The sequence below is a fragment of the Lissotriton vulgaris genome, chromosome 11 (genome assembly GCF_964263255.1).
Source record: "Lissotriton vulgaris chromosome 11, aLisVul1.2, whole genome shotgun sequence".
Taxonomy (NCBI): domain Eukaryota; kingdom Metazoa; phylum Chordata; class Amphibia; order Caudata; family Salamandridae; genus Lissotriton; species Lissotriton vulgaris.
The window spans coordinates 487,693,531-487,714,928 of record NC_141699.1 but is presented as its reverse complement, the minus strand read 5'-3'; the positions used below and the strand labels follow the sequence as shown (position 1 = coordinate 487,714,928).

Below are 21,398 nucleotides of genomic sequence, written 5' to 3'. Positions count from 1 at the left end.
ATTTTCTCTAAGACCCTGGCTGGGTATGGTAACCGGGATATTAATCTATGGTTGGCGAGAGTTGAAGGGTCTGCAGAGGGTTTCTTGTTATGTCAATTTGTATAGCGCAGTAATCACCAATGAGGGTATCTTGTTGCTTGAGTAGGTGTTTGAGCTTGTTGTCCCCACAGAGTTATTCGAAAAGCAAGGTCTTCAGCATCTTGTGGAGCTCGGAAAGTGAGGAGGAGGCTCTGATGTGTTGTGAAGGTCATTCCATGTGTTGGATGTCGGAGAATGAGCGACCTGTTCTGTTTTTGTGAATGCAGGAGTGTGTGTGAGTGTGAGACTGAGTGCAAGGGCCTGGGAGGCTGATGAAAGGGTATGCAGCAGTCCGGAATGCTGGTTCACTGTGGAGTAGGGTTGTAGGTGTACCTGAGGAGTTTGAATTGACTGCATTTGGGAATGGGGAGCTAGTAAGGGTCTCCGAGATGAGGTGAGATGTTTGTGCAGCGTGGGAGGTTGATTATGGCGTCAGGGAGCGGCCTTCTTAATGGTCTGAAGTCTGGAATCTAAAAGATAAGCTTGTTAGCTATTTTCAAATAAGAATGAACTTTGACCATCAAAGTTTGAGGTAGCCAAGATTGGCTATGGTGGGCCTGTTTGGAGAAAGGAAAATACCTCGGACAATGCAGATATTTGCCAAGAATATCAATTTAAACTCTGAAGGGCCCAACGTATCGGTTATAATATTTTAATACCTTGAGCACTGAATGAATTGAGCGGTTAAGAAGTATTAAATTACTTTTGGATTCATAAGTACGAGTAATAGAAAAAAGGACAGTTTCGTCATCAGGTAGTCTTTAAAGTGTGTAGAATATTTGAAATGGAAGAGGTCTTGTATGTAATAAACGCAAAGCAACGATATTCTAAGTACCAATTTAATTTCATTTAGAAGCAATGCCGGTGATAAACTGAATTAAATGTCATAAAGGTTTATGTGATACACACATGTAGGTGAATTAAGTGATAAAATGAGATGACTGATATTATTGGTGACGCAGTGTTTTAAATACTTAGTATAATGATGCTTTTGGTCCTTTTTGAAAACAGTGTAATTCTTGCTTGTTAGTTTCTTAAAAAGAACAGTTTTGAAAAAAATATCCATGTCACATTGGAGTTTCAGAACGCAAGAAACCTTAGTAAAGGTCATTATGTGTGTAAATACCAACATATACATATTTGTATAATTTTAACAGTTTTTTCTTCTAATATTTTTTCTGTTCAAGATCAAAACTCATTTAACAGAGAAAGACATCAGTATTGAAAAATTAAAATTCGATTATTCCAGTTATGGTTTAACAGTTGGTGGAAAGGTGAAGTTTACACACGTCATTGAAATTTATGACTTCATGCCTGACCTTAACACTGAAGATATTATGGAAGTGTTTGCAGAATTCCAGTAAGTCTCTTGATATCATCATGACCTAAAGAAGACTGTGCATAGTCCGAACCGAAAGCCTGAGTTTTATTAATGCATGAGTTAAAATGGAGCAAGCCAATGTACTTCCTTATTCGTTTTAACCTGTTGCCCTCCTGCCTTTCTCGATAAATGATCGGCGCAAGATGTTTATATTGCAGGAAATGTTCTGTGTTTTTAAACATAAACTACTTTTTCAGGACTGCTGTAATTCTCAGAACATTGGTATCCATTCTTCAATCAATGGCAGTTCATGTTCCTACCCAAAGTTTATAACTTCAGCGTCCTTGTCTGATTTTCGTTTACTGTTTTGCGATATCCGCCCCCTGTGCTTAATTTTAGTAGAGACACCGCAATACCCAGTGCTGGAATGTTATGTTTTTTTTTTATTATTAATTCCAATAATATTCTTTAGGAATTGTTTGGTTTCCAGTGTAAAGATAACTGTAGCTGTTTGTCAGAACTTTTGTCATAGGAAAAAAGAAGCGTGCAAAATATATACCTAGAGAAGTTCTGTGGGTCAACATCATTCAGCAGTTTGTGTAGGCAGTGTCAAATACATTTTGAATCGACCCACAGGATCGCAGTTGGCTGCCCTGCATGGGGCCCAAGAATGAAGTTGGCAGTGAAGCCAGACACCGTCATGGTCCCCCACACATACGTACAGTTGATCTACTGCAGCACCCCTCTAATAGGGCTTCAGCACACAAAATGGTATCCGAGTTTTGGGGGCGCAAGTGTGGATAGCATCCTGTCCTGTCATTCCCATTGTTCGGCATGATGGCCTCCCCAGGGATGGCTCGTTACGTTTAGGTCACTACTACTCTTGCCCCTTGGCGGTGAATTCTCCCCCACCCCCCCAATTTTCACCTAAGTATGTTTTTCGTCTAACCTGTTGCATGCCATTATGCCATACAATTAATTTGTGATGTTTAAGCAGTTTTTTCTGTAAATTGCTTATAACTGTACAAATCAAAGCAGGTTCTGCAGCAACACGTTTATTATTTTTTTTTAAACACCTTTATTAACATGATTACAGTCGTACACAGCATTCCGCCTACAACCTCCCGGGCCGGCGATCCAAGAAAGGCAAGAGGATGCAAGTGGACAGTAAACAGTTCATGCAAAGTACACAGCCTGATGCCGTCAACCCGGGGGTACGGCGGCGCAACAGCACCAGCTAGTGGACTGCTCAATCGCAAACTTCCTCCGACGTCATGGATGCGCGCACGATAGTGTCCGTACACTTACAGAGGTTAGGATATGTAGGTCGCGAGCTGTAAAGCTAGTAATGTAGGTGTGTTTTTGTATTTTTAACCCCCCCCCTCCCCCAACAGTGAACTGCCCTCTCCCTTCAGAGGCAAACAAGGAAGAAAAACCCCCAAAGAACTCCCCAAACCCCCTCCCGCTTGCTGCTTTACCCGTTCGCTAACCCACCTGTTGTATGCAATGCCAAGTATAGTCTCGTGTTGGTGTCCGCCTCCCTCGCCCCTGGGGTATCTTGTCCTGGACAGGCCGGGTAAGTGTCACCCCCGCCCCGGGGAGCCCCCCTAGTGTGGTATCGTCCGAACCTCGCCCTAGGACAGCCAGGCTTCAATACTCCACCCAGCCATCGCCCCGCTTGTCCACTCAAAGGACTCCCTTCCCCGATTAAGGCCTCTAGGATGCTTAGTGTGCATGTCCGTTATTGTGTATCCTCCCCTCCCGCCCCTGTGTCCTCTGCATCTTCCCTGTTGGTTCTGAAGATGGTGTATAAGCTCCAGAAGTTTTTCGGCCTGCTGGTGGGAGGCAGGAGCTCGCTGTAGTGTTCAGCTTGCGTGCAGCAATACACCATGTCCCTGGCCAAACGTGTTTTGGTCGGGGTCGGCCCTCTCATCCAGCACTGCGCCACCGTACGTCTCGCCAACAACAATCCCATGTCCGCCAACCTCCTACACGCCACCGGCAACAGCCTTGAATAGCCCAGAAGTGTCAGAGCAGGGTCCATTGGTAGGTCATGGTCTAATACCTCGCTCAGTTCCGAAATAACCGCCTCCCAAAACTCCTATATCTTGCGGCAGCCCCACGCCAAGTGCAGAAAGTCCGCCACTGGAGCATGGCAGCGCTCGCATTCCGGGGACTGTCTGAGGCCATAACGATGCAACCGTTCAGGAGTATAATACACTCTCTGTAGGAATTTAAAGTGTACCAACCTGTGTCGTCCGTTCAGAGACATCTTTCTGGTATTGGCACAACAATATGCCACATCGAGTCATCTATTTCCGTCTCAGGGTCAGTTTGCCAGGCCAATCTGGCCTTGGAAGGCTCCCGTGCTCTGTGGGAGGCAATGCTTTTGTACAGCTGCGTCGTCAAATGCCGTGATGAGGCTGTCGCTATGATGTACGAAAGCTCCAGAATATCTGGCGGCTCTGTTAGCTCCGGCCCCAGAACGTCTTAGGGCACTTCTAAGTCTGTGGAACTGGAACCTCTGTAAGAGTGTCGGGCTCTCAACTCCCTGTGCAAACTGATCCCACGTTTTGGCCTTGCTGTTCTCAAATCGATCTCCCGCAGTATTGAGTCCCAGCTCATGCAGCGCTCGGAGTACGTTCCCGTCCCCGATGGGGGCCAGCCACTGTAGCCACTCCACCGCCATCGCAGGGGAGTACAGCAGTACTTCCTCCTTAGCCTGCAGTAAGGCATTCCACGCATGCTTTGTTGCCGTTATTGAGTCTAATACACCCACCCTACGATCAACTGGAGTACAGACCGTGGCCGGGAGTGGGAGAGGTTCCGCGAAAAGCCGTTCCAACCGTACGTGCGGGATGTTCTTGTCACCATGAATCCATGTGTGCAGGTGCACGGCCTGGGCCACTTGTCACCATGAATCCATGTGTGCAGGTGCACGGCCTGGGCCACTCTATCATATCTCTCCAGGTCAGGCGCACCCAGTCCTCCCAGTTCACATGGGAGTGTAAGAGTACTCCACCGGACGCGCGGCTGTCCACCCCCCCAGGCCAAGTGGGTCATAAGTTTAGTGAGGTTCCGAAAGAAGGCTCTTGACAGAATTATGGGTAAGGCGGTGAATAGGAATAAGAATCTCGGGAGAATCACCATCTTCATGATGGCCACTCGGCCCATCAGGGAAAGCGGGAGCTTGCACCAACGTGCCACGTCCTCTTCGCATTTGCTAAAAGCCACCCCATAATTCTCAGAGAAAAGTACCTCCGGGTCAGTATGAATCTTAATGCCAAGATACCGCACCGGGTCTGTCGACCAGTGTAGCGGGTATTCCATTTCAAAGCGCTCCGTCACCGGGGTCAATGGGAACGCCACCGACTTCTCCCAGTTAACCTTAAGACCCGAGAGGGCGCTGAAGCGCACTACCTTCCGTAAAACAGGGGACAGGTTGAACTCTGGATTCCGTACGTACAGTAGTGTATCGCCCGCATACGTCGATATGATTATTTTGTAGGACGGGAAGCTAACCCCCCTATGCCAATGGTACTCCCGTAATGCTCACACGAGTGGTTCCGCGACTAAGGCGTATAGCAGCGGGGACAGGGGGCAGCCCTGCCTCGTGCCTCTGCTGGTGGGAAAAGGGTCTGAGACCTGATCTCCTAGCCGCACCCGAGCCACCGGTCTCCAGTACAGGGCGCCTATCATTTGCAAGTACTGCTCACCCAGCCCCATGCGACGCAAAACCCTCAGCATGAAAGGCCATTCAACGGAATCGAACGCCTTCTCCATGTCTAGGAAGATTACGACAGCCTTCGCATCCTGGCGCACCTGCTGCATGGTGCCCAGTACCGTGCGTATGTTATAGGACAGGTTCCGCCCCGGTATAAAACCGGATTGTTCTGGGGCAACTACCTCCGGCGCAACAAGGGCCAGTCGGGTAGCCAGGACCTTGGCGTAAAGTTTAGCGTCCACATTTAGGAGCGAAATCGGTCTGTATGAACTGCAGACACCAGGGGGCTTGCCCGGCTTCAATATGGTGACCAAGAGGGCCTCCCTCATAGTGCTGGGCATGCTGCCCTCTTCGCATACCTCGTCAAACAAGGACAACAGGTGTGGGAAAAGTTTGTCCTTGAAAGCCTTATAGAAGCCTACTGTCAATCCATCGATCCCGGGAGCGCTGTGGACACGCATGGAAGCTAGGGCCTCAGAGAGCTCGTCTGCTTGAATCGATGACATGAGAAACTCTCTGTCTGATTGCGCCAAGAATGGTAGTTGTATATGTTCCAAGTAATCTATGTCAGCCTCTAGATTGTGCGTCTTGGTAGTGTACAAGTCCGAATAATAGTCGCGGAATGTAGAGAGAATGTCCGTGTCCCGGGGGCTCAGGGAGGATTGGAGGTTCGACCACTGGAGCGGGAGGGGCCGGCTCAAAGAGAAACACTGGGGCCTTGATTAAAGGTTTAAAGGAGGGCTTTATTGATATATACGTTTTCTTCATGAAAAGGTATAGAGTCTTTTAGTCTCTGGGTAACGCTGAATGCCTAGAGTCTTTAGTCTCTGGGTAACGCTGAATGCCTAGAGTCTTTAGTCTCTGGGTAACGCTGAATGCCGCGGTGCCTTCTGGTCGTGGAAGTCTTTGTCTTGATGCGTCTCAATAACAGGATCCCACGTGGAACCGGAAAGAAAAGGAAATCAAGAGAAGGCGGATTACTGCCTGCACTCTGGGTGGAAACACACAAGGACCGGGAGTGAAGGACACGCAAACCCCGTGAAGTGCTCCAGTTAACTACGGGAGTGACGGAAGGTGCTCGTGCTCAAGGAAGGGTTTAGTTGCAGGAAGTTTTACACCGGGGGCTGTCTCCGCCTCCCAACCCAACCCGCGACCCGGCCCCGTACCTCTTTAAGCCACGCTCCTCCCGTGGGCGCGTGGCAGGGCGACTCGTCCGACCGTTGGCCTCCTGGCTTGTCGTTTCCGTCTGCTTCTCTTCCTTGACCTGGTTCCGCGCTGCTCTCCTCCTCGATCTCCTCCGCGGGGGAAACGCCGTCCGTCCTCGATGCCGTGCTCCCTGCTTTTGTCGTCACTAGGGGCGTGACTCCACAATCCCAGCCATCGGCCTTAAAGGAGCCGTATACATTCACCCCTGATGGCCATTCCGTGTCGGGGTCTCCTTCTTCCTCATGCCACGTAGAAGTCGGCGGCTGTTGAGACAAGACGCAAGGTGAAAGGGGGGTGGCGCACCACCAGTCTTTATACTCAGGTGTCTCTTGACAGTCAGACCCGTGACAGTCCGCTTCCGCCGTGACTATATGTCCTCCCGGAGTCTCAAGCTCCACCACTCGGGGGGGTCTTTTTGTCGTCACGCAGTAATCTGGCTAACAGTGAGCTAGGACGCTCACTCTCACCGCAAGTCCTCACCGAGGCGTATTTCCCCATGTAACAGACCTCCCTGTCCGCCTCTTCATTGAATTCCGAGATTAGGGAGCGCTGCCTATCCACCAAAGTGGGGTCAGGGTCAGTCAGGAGTCTCATCTCCAGGTCCGATAGTTGGGATTCCAAGGTGCGTAGCCGCTGTCGTATGGCCTTCAGCACGCTGGAATGTTTGGCCATGGCTATCCCGCGGATAAAGACCTTGAAGGCCTCCCATATCGTGTGGAAGTTATCTACCGAGCCTAGGTTCTTTTCAAAGAAGACGTCTATTTCCTCCGCCAGTTCCCCTCTAAAGGTATCGTCCAGTAGGGCATATGGAGGGAAGCGCCAGGTGAACGGGGGATCTTGCGGTTCGGCGTCGGCAGGACTAGCAGAACAGAGGAGTGGTCTGACAGTGTTCGCGTGAGCACGGAGCATTGCACAATTTGGCTGGCGATGGAGTGAGAGGCCAACCAGTAATCAATCCTGGTATGCACGTCATGAAAGGAAGAGTAGTGTGTGAACCCACCCCTGCTCGCATTCCGGCTCCTCCAGACATCCACTAGATCTAAAGTCAGCAGCTCTGCCTGTAGGGTCACCGCTGCTGCAGCTGGCTTTCGCGCGGGACCAGAAGATCTATCCAACCCGGGGTCTAGGACTAGGTTAAAATCGCCCTCCCAAAGCATGTGCGCCGAGGCGTTTGTTCTACAACAAAGGGCCAAGCGGGCATAGAAATCGGGGGAGTCATAGTTCGGGCCATATACATTTACCACTATTAAGTCATGGCCCCTACCCTCGCACCTCGAGATTAGGTAGCGGCCCTCGGGATCTGCCTTAAGTGGACGGAGGGCCAATTTGGAGCGGGGGTTCACCCACGTCAAGACGCCCCTAGAGTGTGTAGTGTAGCCTGCCGCTGTAGAGTTGCCCAACAGACCCCTGTGCCGTAGTATCCCGCTCGTGAGTGGCAAGTGGGTTTCTTGAATGAGGGCCAGGTCTATCTGATGTCTTTGTAGATAGTGGAGTACTTTCCTCAGTTTCCTGTGGTCATTAAGACCCCGGACGTTCCAGGTCAGCACTCTGAGGGTATCAGGAGGATTATTCAAGTTAGTCACCTGGGCACTAGCCATCGGAGTAAATTGAGGGCACATAATAGCACAGTACTTTCATGTCACCAACATCACACGCAGCAATTAAAGGGTGCAGCGAACATTCAGGAAACAGCCCCCCTCCTCCCCTACCTCCCACCCTGCCCTCCCAACCCGGAAACAGCAAACCCCCAAGCATTCCTCTCCCTCCACAGCAGACCCACCCCAACCCGGTCCGACAGTGTTGTACCCACCCCACTCCCCAGTGATCCCACCTCAACTAGAGTTAACCAACAAAACAGTGTGCTAAACACGCGGGGCCTAGGTAGCCAAATGTCATAGTCTCTGCCTATGTCTCAGAGCGCTCGTTAGCCTTTCTCCCCGCCCCCGCCGTGCACATAAGCCCTCGGTCAGTGCAACATTCAACACCTTAACAATAAGCAGTGTCACAGTGCCCCCGCGAGATACATGTCCAGGTCCTTAAGCAGCAAATGTTCCCAGGCTCAGTTCCGCCGGCCCCCAACATCTACTAGAATAAATCATGCGACGTGCCCCAACAGGCGCCTGGACAGGTGGGGGGGGGGCGCAGAAGTCGCGATCCTAACCGCCCCTCCTCCCACACACCCCTCCCCCTCCCCACCACTTATCTGTTTGACCTGCAGTCCTCAGGAGATGTACCGTGTTGTCCTTCACCCCACCTGAAGTGGGCCACATCGAGAACGAATCCGGAGTCCACTCCCCAAAGACCCGGCGGGCAGCAGGGCCACCCAGCCCGACAGAGTTCAGTCTTGTTCATCTAAGCGGCTGTCGCGGTCTTCGCCCTCTTGATGCTTGTCTGAGCTTCCCTTAGCTTCCTTCGATCACCGCTTCATCGCCTGCTGCAGCACTTTAGGATCCGTAAAGATGTGAGAATGGCCTCCTTTGTTGACCCGTAACTTAGCCGGATATAGCAGTGCGTAGTCCAGACCCGTCTCCCTCAGGCGTTTTTTATGTGGAAGGAATTGTTTCCGCTCCTCCTGCACCTTAGCCATAAAATCCGGATACAGGGAGATAGCTGACCCCTCGTATTGTAGGTTTTGTTTTGTGCGTGCCAGACGGAGTGCAGTGTCCCTGTCCCTATAGTTGAGAAGTTTCGCTATAATAGGGCGGGGGGGCGCCCCAGGCTGCGGCTTGGGCGCCAGCGACCTATGTGCTCTCTCCACCGTAAACATGTGGGAGAACACTCCGTCGCCAAGAAGTTTCACGAGGAGCTGTTCCACAAAGCGCTCCATAGGGCCCGTCGCTGTAGTCTCCGGAAGGCCCGTGATGCGCAGGTTACAACGCCGAGAACGTGCTTCCAAATCCTCGGTTTTATCTTGCAATGTCTGCATCATCCGTTCCATCTTCTTCTGCGCCGTGTCTAGATCAGTTTGCGCCTCCTCCACTTCCGTCATTCTGCGTTCTGCCATATCATGCCTCTCGGCGTGTTTATCCAGCCGCTCTGCCATCCGATCCATCCTATAGGACATCGCATCGATCTTGGACCCCAGGGCCGAGATGCTGGATTGAATACCCTGTTCCATAGAGAGCAGCATAGTCTTTAAGTCTGTGTCCACACTCGGAGCCTCCACTAAGCGTTCCGTCTGGCCACCCTCAGCTACCGGGCTCTGCTGCAACAGACGCTTCTGCGAGAAGGGCAGCTTACTTTGAGTTCTATCGCCCTTGCCCATGTTGCCACTCCTCACTCCTGCAGGCCGCACCAACGCGTAGGATCGGCAAGGTAGCCCTCCGGGCGACGACGCACAAGGATATAGCGCCTGCAGGCTGCTCCTCACCTCCAGTCACCCCCCGGCCGGGGTCCCGTGAGTTGTGTGATATGGGCACCAAGCAGGAACTTCCGGAGGGATAGTCAAGCTGGCACCGGTTGTGAAGGGCCAACTGGGTGAGACAGGGGGGCCTCGCCGATCAGGGGATACGCCTCGTGTCAACCAGAAAATGCACCCACCTCCAGGCGCAATATCAGGAGCTCCCGCGCTGATGACCCGTACCCTCAGCACCGCAGTCGCCGAGCTCAGAAAGGAGGCAATGATCCAGCCGAAGACAGGTCGTTGTCGTTCACATGTAGGGGCCCCCCAGACCAGCCCACCGCATTATTGTGGCTCTAGCACACGGGTACTCATAGTACGGCCCGCGGGCCGGTGGCGGCCCGGCAAGCCTTCCGTGGCGGCCCGCGGACCATGAGACATCCTACCCCTGTTTTCAAAGTGTCTGCAAACACTCTGCTGCTCTGTGGGGGCCCGCCGATTCAATCGAGCGAGGCCAGAGTGGAGCTGCAGGGGCGCCAATAGGAGGAGAATGTATATGCAAATGGTCTTTTTAAAGACCTGGAAGTGCTGTGAAGTGCTCGGGTGGGGGCTGTGTGTCTGTGCGCGCTGGGGAAGCTGACTGGGGAAGTAGCCTCAGACAAAGACAGCCCGTGACAGTGACAGAGACAGTGTCCTAGCTGCATTTCTCTCTCCTCCATAATACATTGTTGTGGAGAAGAACATGATACACAATTGCTCATTGATTGCCAGGTAGTATTAAGTCGACAAGCAGAGGACTTTTTTTAGATATAAATATTTAATATCTGTTTTTTAAGTTCTCTTGCATATTCGGCTGTTGAATGCCAAACACTGAGAATCCTTGACTCCAAAGCAAGACTCAAAAATCTGTTTCCTTCTAAAAAATAGTGAAGACAACTCTTTTCTTTGCGGCCAATGGAAATCCCTTGCAGTTTGTCATGCACTCTTCTTCAGCCTGCAGACAAACAATCTGTTCAGCAGCAGACAATATTTCTGTCCCTTCTTTCTGTCCCTTCCGGTCTCTGGTCTCTATCCACTCTTCTCAGGGCGAGTTCTGCTTAAGACAATCACTGATGGTGGTGGGCCTTCAAGACAGGCGCGCAACACCCACTGGGCTCATCGGATTCATACCCCCCCCACCCCCCTCCCCCTCGTGTGTGTCAGCCCGGGCTGACACAGCTTCGCGGCTGGTGACATCTAATTGCAGCCCCCGAGTACTTCACAGGTCAGTAAAAGACCATTTAAATGTAAATTAGGCTTTTGTTGTGAGTTTACCCCTTCGTACAGCCACTCTGGTTACGGCTGGAAGAATTAGCCCCCACCCCCAAATATTTTTCAGCCCTCACCCCCCCCCCCCCCCCCCCCCCCCCCCCGAAATTTGGCTCTAGTTGCCCCACCTGCTTCAAGATGATATGCTCAAACCACGCCATTCAATGTCACCAAAGATCAAGAGGTGGCTATGTTATGTTCATTTAAGATATAGGGCACTTGAAGGGAAGGAAAGGGAGGGAGTGAGGGAAGGGAGTGAGGGAAGGGATTGAGGGAAGGGGAGTGAGGGAAGGGGAGTGAGGGAAGGGGAGTGAGGGAAGGGAGTGAGGGAAGGGAGTGAGGGAAGGGAGTGAGGGAAGGGAGTGAGGGAAGGGAGTGAGGGAAGGGAGTGAGGGAAGGGAGTGAGGGAAGGGAGTGAGGGAAGGAGTGAGGGAAGGGAGTGAGGGAAGGGAGTGAGGGAAGAGGAGGGAGGGAAGGGAGTGAGGGAAGGGAAGTGAGGGAGAGAAGGGAGTGAGGGAAGGGGGAGTGAGGGAGGGAGGGAAGGGAGTGAGTGAGGGAAGGGAAGTGAGTGGAGGTGGTGAGGGAAGGGAGTGAGGGAAGAGGAGTGAGGGGAGGGAAGGGAGTGAGGGAAGGGGAGTGAGGGAGGGAAGGGGAGTGAGGAGGGGAAGGGGAGTGAGGGAAGGGGAGGGAGGGAGTGAGGGAAGGGGAGTGAGGGAAGGGGAGTGAGGGAAGGGGAGTGAGGGAAGGGGAGTTAGGAAGGGGAGTGAGGGAAGGGGAGTGGGGGAAGGGGAGTGGGGGAAGGGGAGTGGGGGAAGGGAGGGAGGGAAGGGAGTGAGGGAAGGGAGTGAGGGAGGGAAGGGAGTGAGGGAGAGAAGGGAGTGAGGGAGGGAAGGGAGTGAGGGAGAGAAGGGAGTGAGGGAGAGAAGGGAGTGAGGGAGAGAATGGAGTGAGGGAGAGAATGGAGTGAGGGAGAGAATGGAGTGAGGGAGAGAATGGAGTGAGGTGAGAGATGGAGTGAGGGAGAGAAGGGAGTGAGGGAATGGAGTGAGGGTGGGAAGGGAGGGAGGGAGTGAGGGAAGGAGTGAGGGAAGGGAGTGAGCTAGGAGTGAGTGAGGGGAAGTGAGTGAGGGAAGGGAGTGAGGGAAGGGTAGTGAGGGAGGGAGGGAAGGGAGTGAGGGAAGGGAGTGAGGGAAGGGGAGTGAGGGAGGGAAGGGGTAGTGAGGGAGGGAAGGGGAGTGAGGGAGGGAAGGGGAGTGAGGGAGGGAAGGGGAGTGAGGAGGGAAGGGGAGTGAGGGAGTGAGGTGAGGGTGGTGTGAGGAGGGGAGGGGGTGAGGGAGGAGAGGGAGGGAAGGGGAGGAAGGGAAGGGGAGGAAGGGTAGGGAGGGAAGGGGAGGAAGGGTAGGGAGGGAAGGGGAGGAAGGGTAGGGAGGGATGGGGAGGAAGGGAAGGGGAGGAAGGGTAGGAGGGAAGGGAAGGGAGAGAAGGAGTGTGAGGAAGGGAGTGAGGGAAGGGAGTGAGGGGAAGGGAGTGAGGGAAGGGAGTGAGGGAAGGGAGTGAGGGAAGGAAGGGAGTGAGGGGAGTGAGGGAAGGGAGTGAGGGGAGTGAGGGAGGGATGTGGGGGAGTGAGGGAGGGAGGGAGGGAGGGAGGGAGGGGAGTGAGGGATGGGGAGGGAGGGAGTGAGGGAGGGAGTGTGGAAGGGGAGGGAGGTAGTGAGGGAAGGGGAGGGATGGTAGTGAGGGAAGGGGATTGTGAGGGTAAGGGGAGTGAGGGAAGGGGAGTGAGTGTAGGGGAGTGAGGGGAGGGGTGGGAGGGGAGGGGAGTGAGGGGAGGGTGAGTGAGGGGAGGGGAGTGTGGGGAGGGTGGGAGTGAGGGTGAGGAGGGAGTGAGGGGAGGGAGGGTAGTGAGGGAAGGGGAGTGAGGGAAGGGGTGTGGGGAAGGGGAGTAGGGAAGGGGAGTGTGGGGAAGGGGAGTGAGGGAAGTGGAGTGATGGAAGGGGAGTGAGGGAAGGGGAGTGGGGAGGGGAGTGGGGGTAGGGGAGTGGGGGAGGGGTGTGGGGGAAGGAGGGTGAGGGAGGGAAGGGATGTGAGAGGGAGGGAGGAGGGAGAGAGGGAGAGGGAGGTAGAGGGAAGGAGAGAGGGAGAGGGAGTGATACAGTCAGAGTGAGTGAGACAGAGGGAGACGGGGAGGGAGAGAGGGAGATGAGGGAAGGAGGGAGGGAGGCAGAGAGAGAGAGAGAGAGAGAGAGAGAGATATTGCGGGATGGAGGGGGAGAGGGGGGAGAGAGAGAGGTATGCCGGGTCTTGTAGCTCAGTGGACAAAGGCGTCTGCTGCAGGGACCTGTGTTCAACCTCATGGTAAGTTTTTTTTTTTGTTGCTCTAGCCCCGCCCCCACCCCCCACTGACCCCGCCCCCACCGATGCGACCGATGAGTACCCATGCTCTAGCAGCTTTACCACAGGGGGGGGGGGGGGGGGGCGTATTCCTTCCCCGCTCTCTTGTAGCTGTCTGGCAGGAGGGGGGAGGTATCCCAGGACCTGCACCGCCGAACTCTGTTGCGGAGGGGAAGCGGGGCGGCCGTCAGCCTCAGTCCCGCTGCTAATGTGTCCCCGGTGCTCCGGATGGGGGAGGGGTCAGGAGACCGATGCCTCGCGTCGGTCGCTGCCGCACGTCGTGTCACGCCACCCGGGCGCCTGCTTAACTCCAGCCCGCGGCTTTGCGGCCTGGTGCCTCTGATGCACGGCACTTTTTCGAGCCTCTATGGCGCCGCACACTCGTCGCCGCTGGAGCGCCCGACCGCCCCCCACACTCCAGGCAGGTCGCGGGGCCAGGGGCTGATTCCAGAACGCTGCTGGAAAGGATAGTTAAGGATGTTTTAGGGCTGCACACGGCGGAGCTGCGAGGTTAGGCAGCCATTCTTCTCGCCGGCTAGCTCCGCCCCCCTGCAGCAACACGTTTATATAACTAGCAATTTTCGTAATGCTGCAATTCAGTGTAATAGATTATCAACTTTACAATATGGCTGCCGCATTTACTTTTAAGATCCCACGGGAGATAGTCATCTTTTTGTTTTCATTTTCATGCTCTGTAGTGAAATGGATTTTCTGCCGCTCCTAACACTGGGCTACTGAGAGCAAAATACTCAATAGCTCCTATGCAAATTAGCGTTTCTGTTGAGAAAATGCAGCTACCCAACCAACTCTTTTCAGTGATCGACCATATAGACGCTAATGACAAAGAAGAACAGGGTAGGCAGAATCGGCGCTACTAGCATAGCATTAGGTCCATGGTCATATTATCCATCTCTGGATCTGTAGGTGTGACAATCTCTCCCCCCCCCCCCCCCCTCCTCCAAGCCCCCCCACGCCTCCTTCCATGATTCCTTCTCCACACTTTCCCTCACTACCACCCAGTCTATTGGGCCAATCAACTGTTGCCTGCCAGCGCCTGGATACCCTCGCAGGTAACGAAAAGCGCTTCAGTAATGTACTGATTGGTTGATTGACCGCCTTCCCATAGTGCCATTCGTCTCTCCACTGCCCCTCTCAACATGCATTTCTTTTGCTTTATAGCGCTACACATACCAACCCTAGGGTGACAGAGCACTTTACATCGCACACACCTTATACAGAGGCTATGAATCTTATGTGTGTAAATCAGTCTATAGAAAATGTTACACAGAACAGTGAGGATTACCGTTCTTTGATCTGCATGGTACACATGCTTTACAGCAGACATATTATCCCTCTGTCCTACTTCATGATGAGGTAAAACAGCCACTATACAAAACTTTGATCTCTCTCCAGCAGAAACATTACTCACCTGCATTATTTTGACATTTTGATTGTTGCTTGAGAACTGCTGGACATGCAAGGAAACAGCAGGTGCTTTTAAAATTAAAAGTTATGTTCGTGCCATATTTGCTGTACATACACCAGTTTTGCATAAATCTGCCATCTAGTTTTGGGCTCGGATGTTTACAAGTTGTTTTTGTTCCAAGAAGTTTTCTTCGAGGCTGTGCATCTTCTCTTGGTAATACGGTCATTGACGCCATCTTCAGATTGTTTTTTCCGCCGACTTGTTCGGTTGTAGTATCTCGCCCTCTGGTCCGAGACTCCTTCAGGTTCCCTTCAGTTCCTCTATATCTTTAGATGGTATTGTTTGGATCAGTATACTTTTGTAATCCATACACCCTTTCTTTAGCAGGTCTTCGGTTTGCTTCCTTGGCCCGTGGGCAAAACTTCTCTTTTTGCAACGATCTCAGAGAATGACTTGCTAATGGAATGCACTTGTTCTGTTTCTGTCCGAAAGTGTCACTCCAAATCCCCTTACAGCTACCAACATCCTGTTTGTAACTAATGCCTCTCGCCTGAGTATCGAGTAGACCCCTGTGAGGCCTGCAAACCCTTTCGGTCCAAAAAGACTCTTCGGGACCGACTTGCGAGATGACCGGAAATGCAGGTCATATAAGCGAACAATGTCACAGACCTCTTAGGTCGACAGGAAGAGGAGGAAGAAGCTTCAGCTGCGGCAACTCTGGGCATTAGCTTGCCTCATCTTCACTAACGGCCCCACCAGACCGCCGGGGATGCCTGGTCTCACCCTGGAGATACCCATTAAGGGACCATCTCTCAGGGAAGCCAGGAAGGGTTTCGCAGCGGTCGAAGTGCCTTGGGACCCTCCGGGTAAGTAGTGCGCTATATAAATGCCTATACATACATATACATACATACATCCTAAGCCTAAACCATCGGTATCCACCGAAAAACTTGCTCCCGGGCAGCCACGGGAGGCATTCCAGGGAGCGCATCAAAAACATGACTTGGAAGCCACACCCTGCGGCTTGTCTCCAAAAGTTCAGCCTACAGCAGGAGCCTCCACCTCCTTTCATTCCGAGGCTGCAACACCTTGATCTTCGATCTCGACTTCGTTTCGGAACCGAATATTCCCTTGTCGAAAATAAAGTTTCCACCAGCAAAATGCTTAGTTTTCGGTCCGAAATATCCTCCAGAGCCAATTCTTAAGCAATTTTATCAAAAGCTCGATCTGAAACAAAAAAAGACTGCAAATTCAGCCTGGACCTAAGCAAATAATGATACAACCACCAAAACAGACTTCTAAGAAGCAGTTGAGTTTTGAAGCGGCATTGGACATTCCTGTTCAACCTGTAAAGAAGAGGAAAAAGAAAACTGTAACTAGTCAATTGAACATTCCTATTCCCACTTCACCAATACCACAAACTCCTCCTCCACCACTTCACTCACCACATTTGTCTAAGGCAGGTAGCATATCTCCTCTATCTACAGTAGAGGAAGATCAGGACATCCCAGATGATACACAGCCAGGGGATCCTTGGGATGTATATGGTATTGAGCCTCGAGCAGACACTGACCTTATTTATATCCCACTCGTCTATCACCAGTTGATGATGCTTCTGCTTATCCGAATCATATAGCACATGCAGCCACATTCCATCAAGTTCCTCTTTATACTCAATAGAGGAAGATTTTCTGTTTTAGACTTTGTCTAATCCAGAGAGAGGGGCACAATACTTGACTTTACTCAAGGTATGACACGTCATTAAGACTAATTTTTTAAAGATCCAGTCAAAGCAAGGATAATTTACTCCACGCATTGACTAAAAATACAAGGCATCACCATCGGACCCCATTTTCATTAATGGTCAACAAATCCCGGACTCTTTTGTTAGTGTCAAATTCAAGGAAAAGAGCTAACTCCCAAACAACTGGAGATGCACCACCTCCAGAAAAGGAGTCCAAGCTCATAGATGACTCTGGTTAAAGAGTTGCTGCACAAACAGCTAATTCTTGGTGTATAGCCTATAGACAGGCTTTGTTAGCCAGGTATGACATCGCCCACTGGGACGAAATAGAGGGGCTCCTCCAACACCTCCCAGAGGAGCATAGAAAAGGGGTCAATAAAGGTAAACCTATTACTAACAATTCTATTCAAACCTGCACTAGAAGCAGCCGACACCACAGCTTGGGCTATTAACACCAGCATCCTATTACGCAGACACGCATGATTAAGGGTGTTAGGATTTAAGCCTGAAGTACAGCAGGCAATACTAAATCTCCCATTCAATAAAGAACGCACACATTTACATCATATGCCCCATTCTACATTAACACTAAATCATACATGTGTGTAAATTGTAGTTTGTCACATCATAAGACATTGAAGTTTCATGGTTTACCAGGCACACTTTGTCTTTAATGGTATTGATTATATATTTAGAGTGCATGACCGAGAGAAACACAGAGTCCAGATTAAAAACGTAGCGCAATGCTTGGGGTCGTCTGTATTAATTTATTACTACCCAAAAAAGACCTCTGTAGCAGCAGATTATAATAACAGATTGAGAAAAACCAATAAGGTTCTAACCTAATGCCTTGCAGTTCGGATGCAAATCCTTGATGGCAGTTCATAACTTACTGTGCTATATTAAAAGGATTGCAATTTATGAACTTCAAGTAAGAAAAATGTGTCAAAAGCAGTAGGCCTTTTGCCTGTCTACATAAAATAATCATCTGTCTTCTGCTTGTTACAGGATTTGCTTTACCGCACACATTAACCCTCTATGCTACTTTTAGTCAAAACTGTGATTAGAGAAATCGCAGATCTCTGCCGTAAATGCATTACCCACACGAGTTATCTTACCATTATCATCACTACCTGATATTTACTGGGCACTCTAAGCTGTTTGCAGCAGGTGCCTTAACCCCATAGGATATTTTAAAATGCAGCCTATGCAACCAATTAAGACAAAGCAGACCCTCTGTCACATTTCTCTTGCTGCCAATTTCTTTGCAGCTGAGGTTTTAAAAAAATAAATTTATACGTTGATGGTCACACTGCTTTTCATGATTCTGCCTCTTGTGACTCCACAACCTACATTTTATTGCCACACCTTAGCCCCCAATGTATGGGTTCCCAGGACAAGTTTTTCCATTTCAAGCACTGGCTATATTTCATTTTTTTATGCTCCGTCCATCACCACCCCCTTTTGTACCATTTTTGTACGCCACAAGTGTGGCAGGGTATGCTCAGACGTGAGTCCCTTGCTCACTTGGCCACTGGATTCAAGCAAGCCGGGCTGAAGACGGCTGGAATGCCAGAAACCGGTCCTCGGAAGCTTGTTTCCGGTCCAGGGAAGATATGGCTTGGCAGTTCGGGCTGGACTGTTCCCATGAGGCACAGGGTCAGACTGATTTGCATATAGCCATGTCTGAACTCGGGTGGCAGAGTGGGCTAAAGAACGGTGATGGATTAAACCCAGATCTTTTGACTGGGTGTGAGTGTTTGTTTGATTCAGATGCTCCATCCATCACCACCCCCTTTTGTACCGCTACAACTTATTCTGCGTCCCATGCTGTACCTATACTATTTGAAGTGAGATTGAAGCGTATGTTACTGAGTCAATGTTGCGGTCCATGATTTCTGCGTGCCCAGGTAACTTGTAATGGTGAACCCTTGCATAGAGTCTGTCTCCCACAGGCACATTCTGATGTCTGTGCTTTACTTTGTGTCTGCTTGAGGAATCAACCTTTTATTTCCTCCCTTTTCAGTTTGTTGGATGACGTTTTCCTGCTATAGCAAAGTATGTACCTGATCAACATTGAGAGCATTCTCAAAAGCAGCCAAGAGGTGCCTTATGTTTCAGGGAGGGAGAAGGAAGTACAGAGGGCAAACATTTAATAGAAATCTGACAACCGAGGAAAGCTTTGTTTTATTGCATCTCTCAAACAGACCGGTTCAGCTGTTATTGGCAACAGACTTATTGTAGTCAATAAGGACTTAGAGCCAACCTTGTGCCCGCCCCTTGCTCATGATTTGATGGCTTTCTTGACTGTCTCTGTTTCATGCTCCCAATCGGGCAGATTTTCTTTGTGTTTGAGAGTTTCCCGCACTGAAATTTTTAATACTTTTTTTAATCGGTTTATTATTTTCAATGCGAAAGCAAAGTCCCTGGAATAAATAATAAAAGCGATCATGCAGTGTCATACAATAATGTGAAAAGCAATAGCTAGAAGTTCGCTCCACCGCTACCTTCCTTCCACTGCTGATATCCGGACCTTGCTTTGCAGTGCCTGAGGAAGTTTTTGCTATTTTCTGACTCTCCGTGCTAAAAGTAAACAGTGTTATGCTGAGTTATTTCAAAGCCGTATTCTTGTACAGTTAGCAGCAAGCACACGGCGGTGTGCTTTCTTTCCATCCACGTTGCCTCGGCTACAAGTCTCTCTTTTTTTGAGAGACAGTTGATTCAGTGTTTTAAGAGCCCTGGGCACTATTGGTGTCTAAGAAATGACGAGGGTGAAACGTCAGTTACCAAACCAAGAGCTCTTAGTGATTTTTTTTCTGCAAATTAGTTTGTTTTCAGTATATTATGGTTGTTAAAAGGTCACACTTTATCTGGTTTCTAAACTAACTCAATTTGTTTTTGTAGTTTATTATGTTCTATAAACCTAAAGCATCTGAGGATTTAATGTCTTATTGATTTTATTTGTCTCATTATTTTTTGAGCCAAATGGATGTTTGGTTCATGGGCACACACGTGGCTATTGTGCATTGTTTGGAGAAAAAAAGAATATATATATATATATATATATATATATATATATATATATATACACACACACACACTAGCAGCCCGTCCTGACGTTGTCCGGGGGCAATGAGGCTTCCAGGTAGCAGGAACTCCCTTACCTCGCGTCATCCTACTGTGTGCTTGTCGGCTCATAGAAGGTGCGAACGGAAAGACAACTATTGGTTCCACACTCTCTCTGACACCACGTTAGGAGTTACCAATCCCCAATGAGGCTGCATCCTCCACTCTGGCCTGCAACAGACGGCGACTTGGAGTATTAATAAACGTGCATCACACACGACAAATTGCCCTCGAATATGTGTACTCAGTTATTTATGGTCTCTGCTGTCAGGACAACACACCATCTCAAGAGTAATCAGCGCCTGGGGCGCACAGCACAACTCTAAACGTCACTGCATTCAATCCCCAATGAGGCTGCATCCTCCACTCTGGCCTGCAACAGACGGCGACTTGGAGTATTAATAAACGTGCACCACACACGACAAACTGCCCTTGAATATGTGTACTCAGTTATTTATGGTCTCTGCTGTCAGGTTTGTGTAGATCGGTCAAAATAGCCTTTTTACACGAGCGGCGTCGCTTACCTCGCGTCTTCCTCGAGGGCCGACTCAGCCCCACTGTCGCCACCGCTCTCTTCCGCGCTCCTCCCGCCGAACGCCGCATTAGTTTTCCTCCCCACGGCTCCGCACATTTCAGTGAACCCGGTGTCGGTTCCGCGCCGTCTCAGCGCCACAGCCCCACTGTTGCCGCCGCTGTTTTCTGCGCTCCTCCCTCTGAACGCCGCGTTACTTTTCCTCCCTGAAATTTTTTCTTAGCCCCCCTCCCCACCCCCCACCCCCGAAATTTGGCTCTAGTTGCGCCTCTGGCTGGCAGCCTTTGAACCATCAACAGAAAGCAATGTGCACAGCATAACTGTCCCAAACAATGAAAAATACCACGAACTGTAAATTATTACGCAGACGGAGCCCATGTTTTCACCTGGCGCACGTGAGTAGTTCGGTCATTTTGTTAAAAGTTGTATTTTGGGGGTTGTAGTTCCCGTTCCCGTTTTACATTAGGACATGCAAAACCACAACTATAAGAAAGCCAGGAAACAAACAGAAATGGTAATCTACTCCCACTTGCCATGATGCGGTACTGACACAACCAACAGAGCGGCATTTACGGACGCACGAGGTCACCGCTACTCCAGAGACAAACTATAACTTTCCACCTTGTAACAAAGGCAGCGGGACTGCTCTGCGTTAGCACTTCCTCTGTTCGCAAGGTTGGAAAGTTGCTCTTACTTACAAACATGTTTTCAAGGGAGCAACAGAACATCATGCTCCGAGCCCTGACTGCAGCCCATGGGCTGTCATGGAAGACGTAAATAATAACCCCCGCATTCCTCCCATCGGCGATGTATTTGGCGAGCTGCTTGCCGTGGCACCAAACGCTCAGTTTCACGTCCGAACAGGAACTTAAGCGCCGTTTTTAAGGTGGTTGCGCGTAAACAGAAACACGAATATGACAGTGGACGCCTACCGTAACTTTCCATCCAGTCAGGGGATCCAAGTCAGAGAGTACATCCATTGTAAAGCGCCGAGGGGGGGTCAGCAAGCAGCGCCCAGAGGACAACACAAAACAACAGCAATGGTAGTATCCTCCTCGCGCTCCTGATGATGTCAGCACGTTAGCGCACACGTTAGCGCTACTTCCAAGGGACTACTTTTTTTTGTAAGGTATATTTTTAAACAACGTATATTTTTTGGGGGGTATATAGCCTATGTCACTCTGCAGACCCTGCCAATTCCA

The 21,398-nt window shown here is 50.6% G+C and overlaps 1 protein-coding gene across 2 annotated transcripts in view; it reads left to right on the top strand.

The window, feature by feature from the left end:
• Positions 1-21,398, top strand: part of LOC147682144 (uncharacterized) — a 248,788-nt gene that overhangs the window by 130,387 nt on the left and 97,003 nt on the right. For both annotated transcript variants that reach the window (XM_086943557.1, XM_086943558.1), the window contains exon 5: positions 1,266-1,438. In XM_086943557.1, the coding sequence (XP_086799683.1) occupies positions 1,266-1,438 (173 nt within the window). The remainder of the gene's footprint in view (positions 1-1,265; positions 1,439-21,398) is intronic.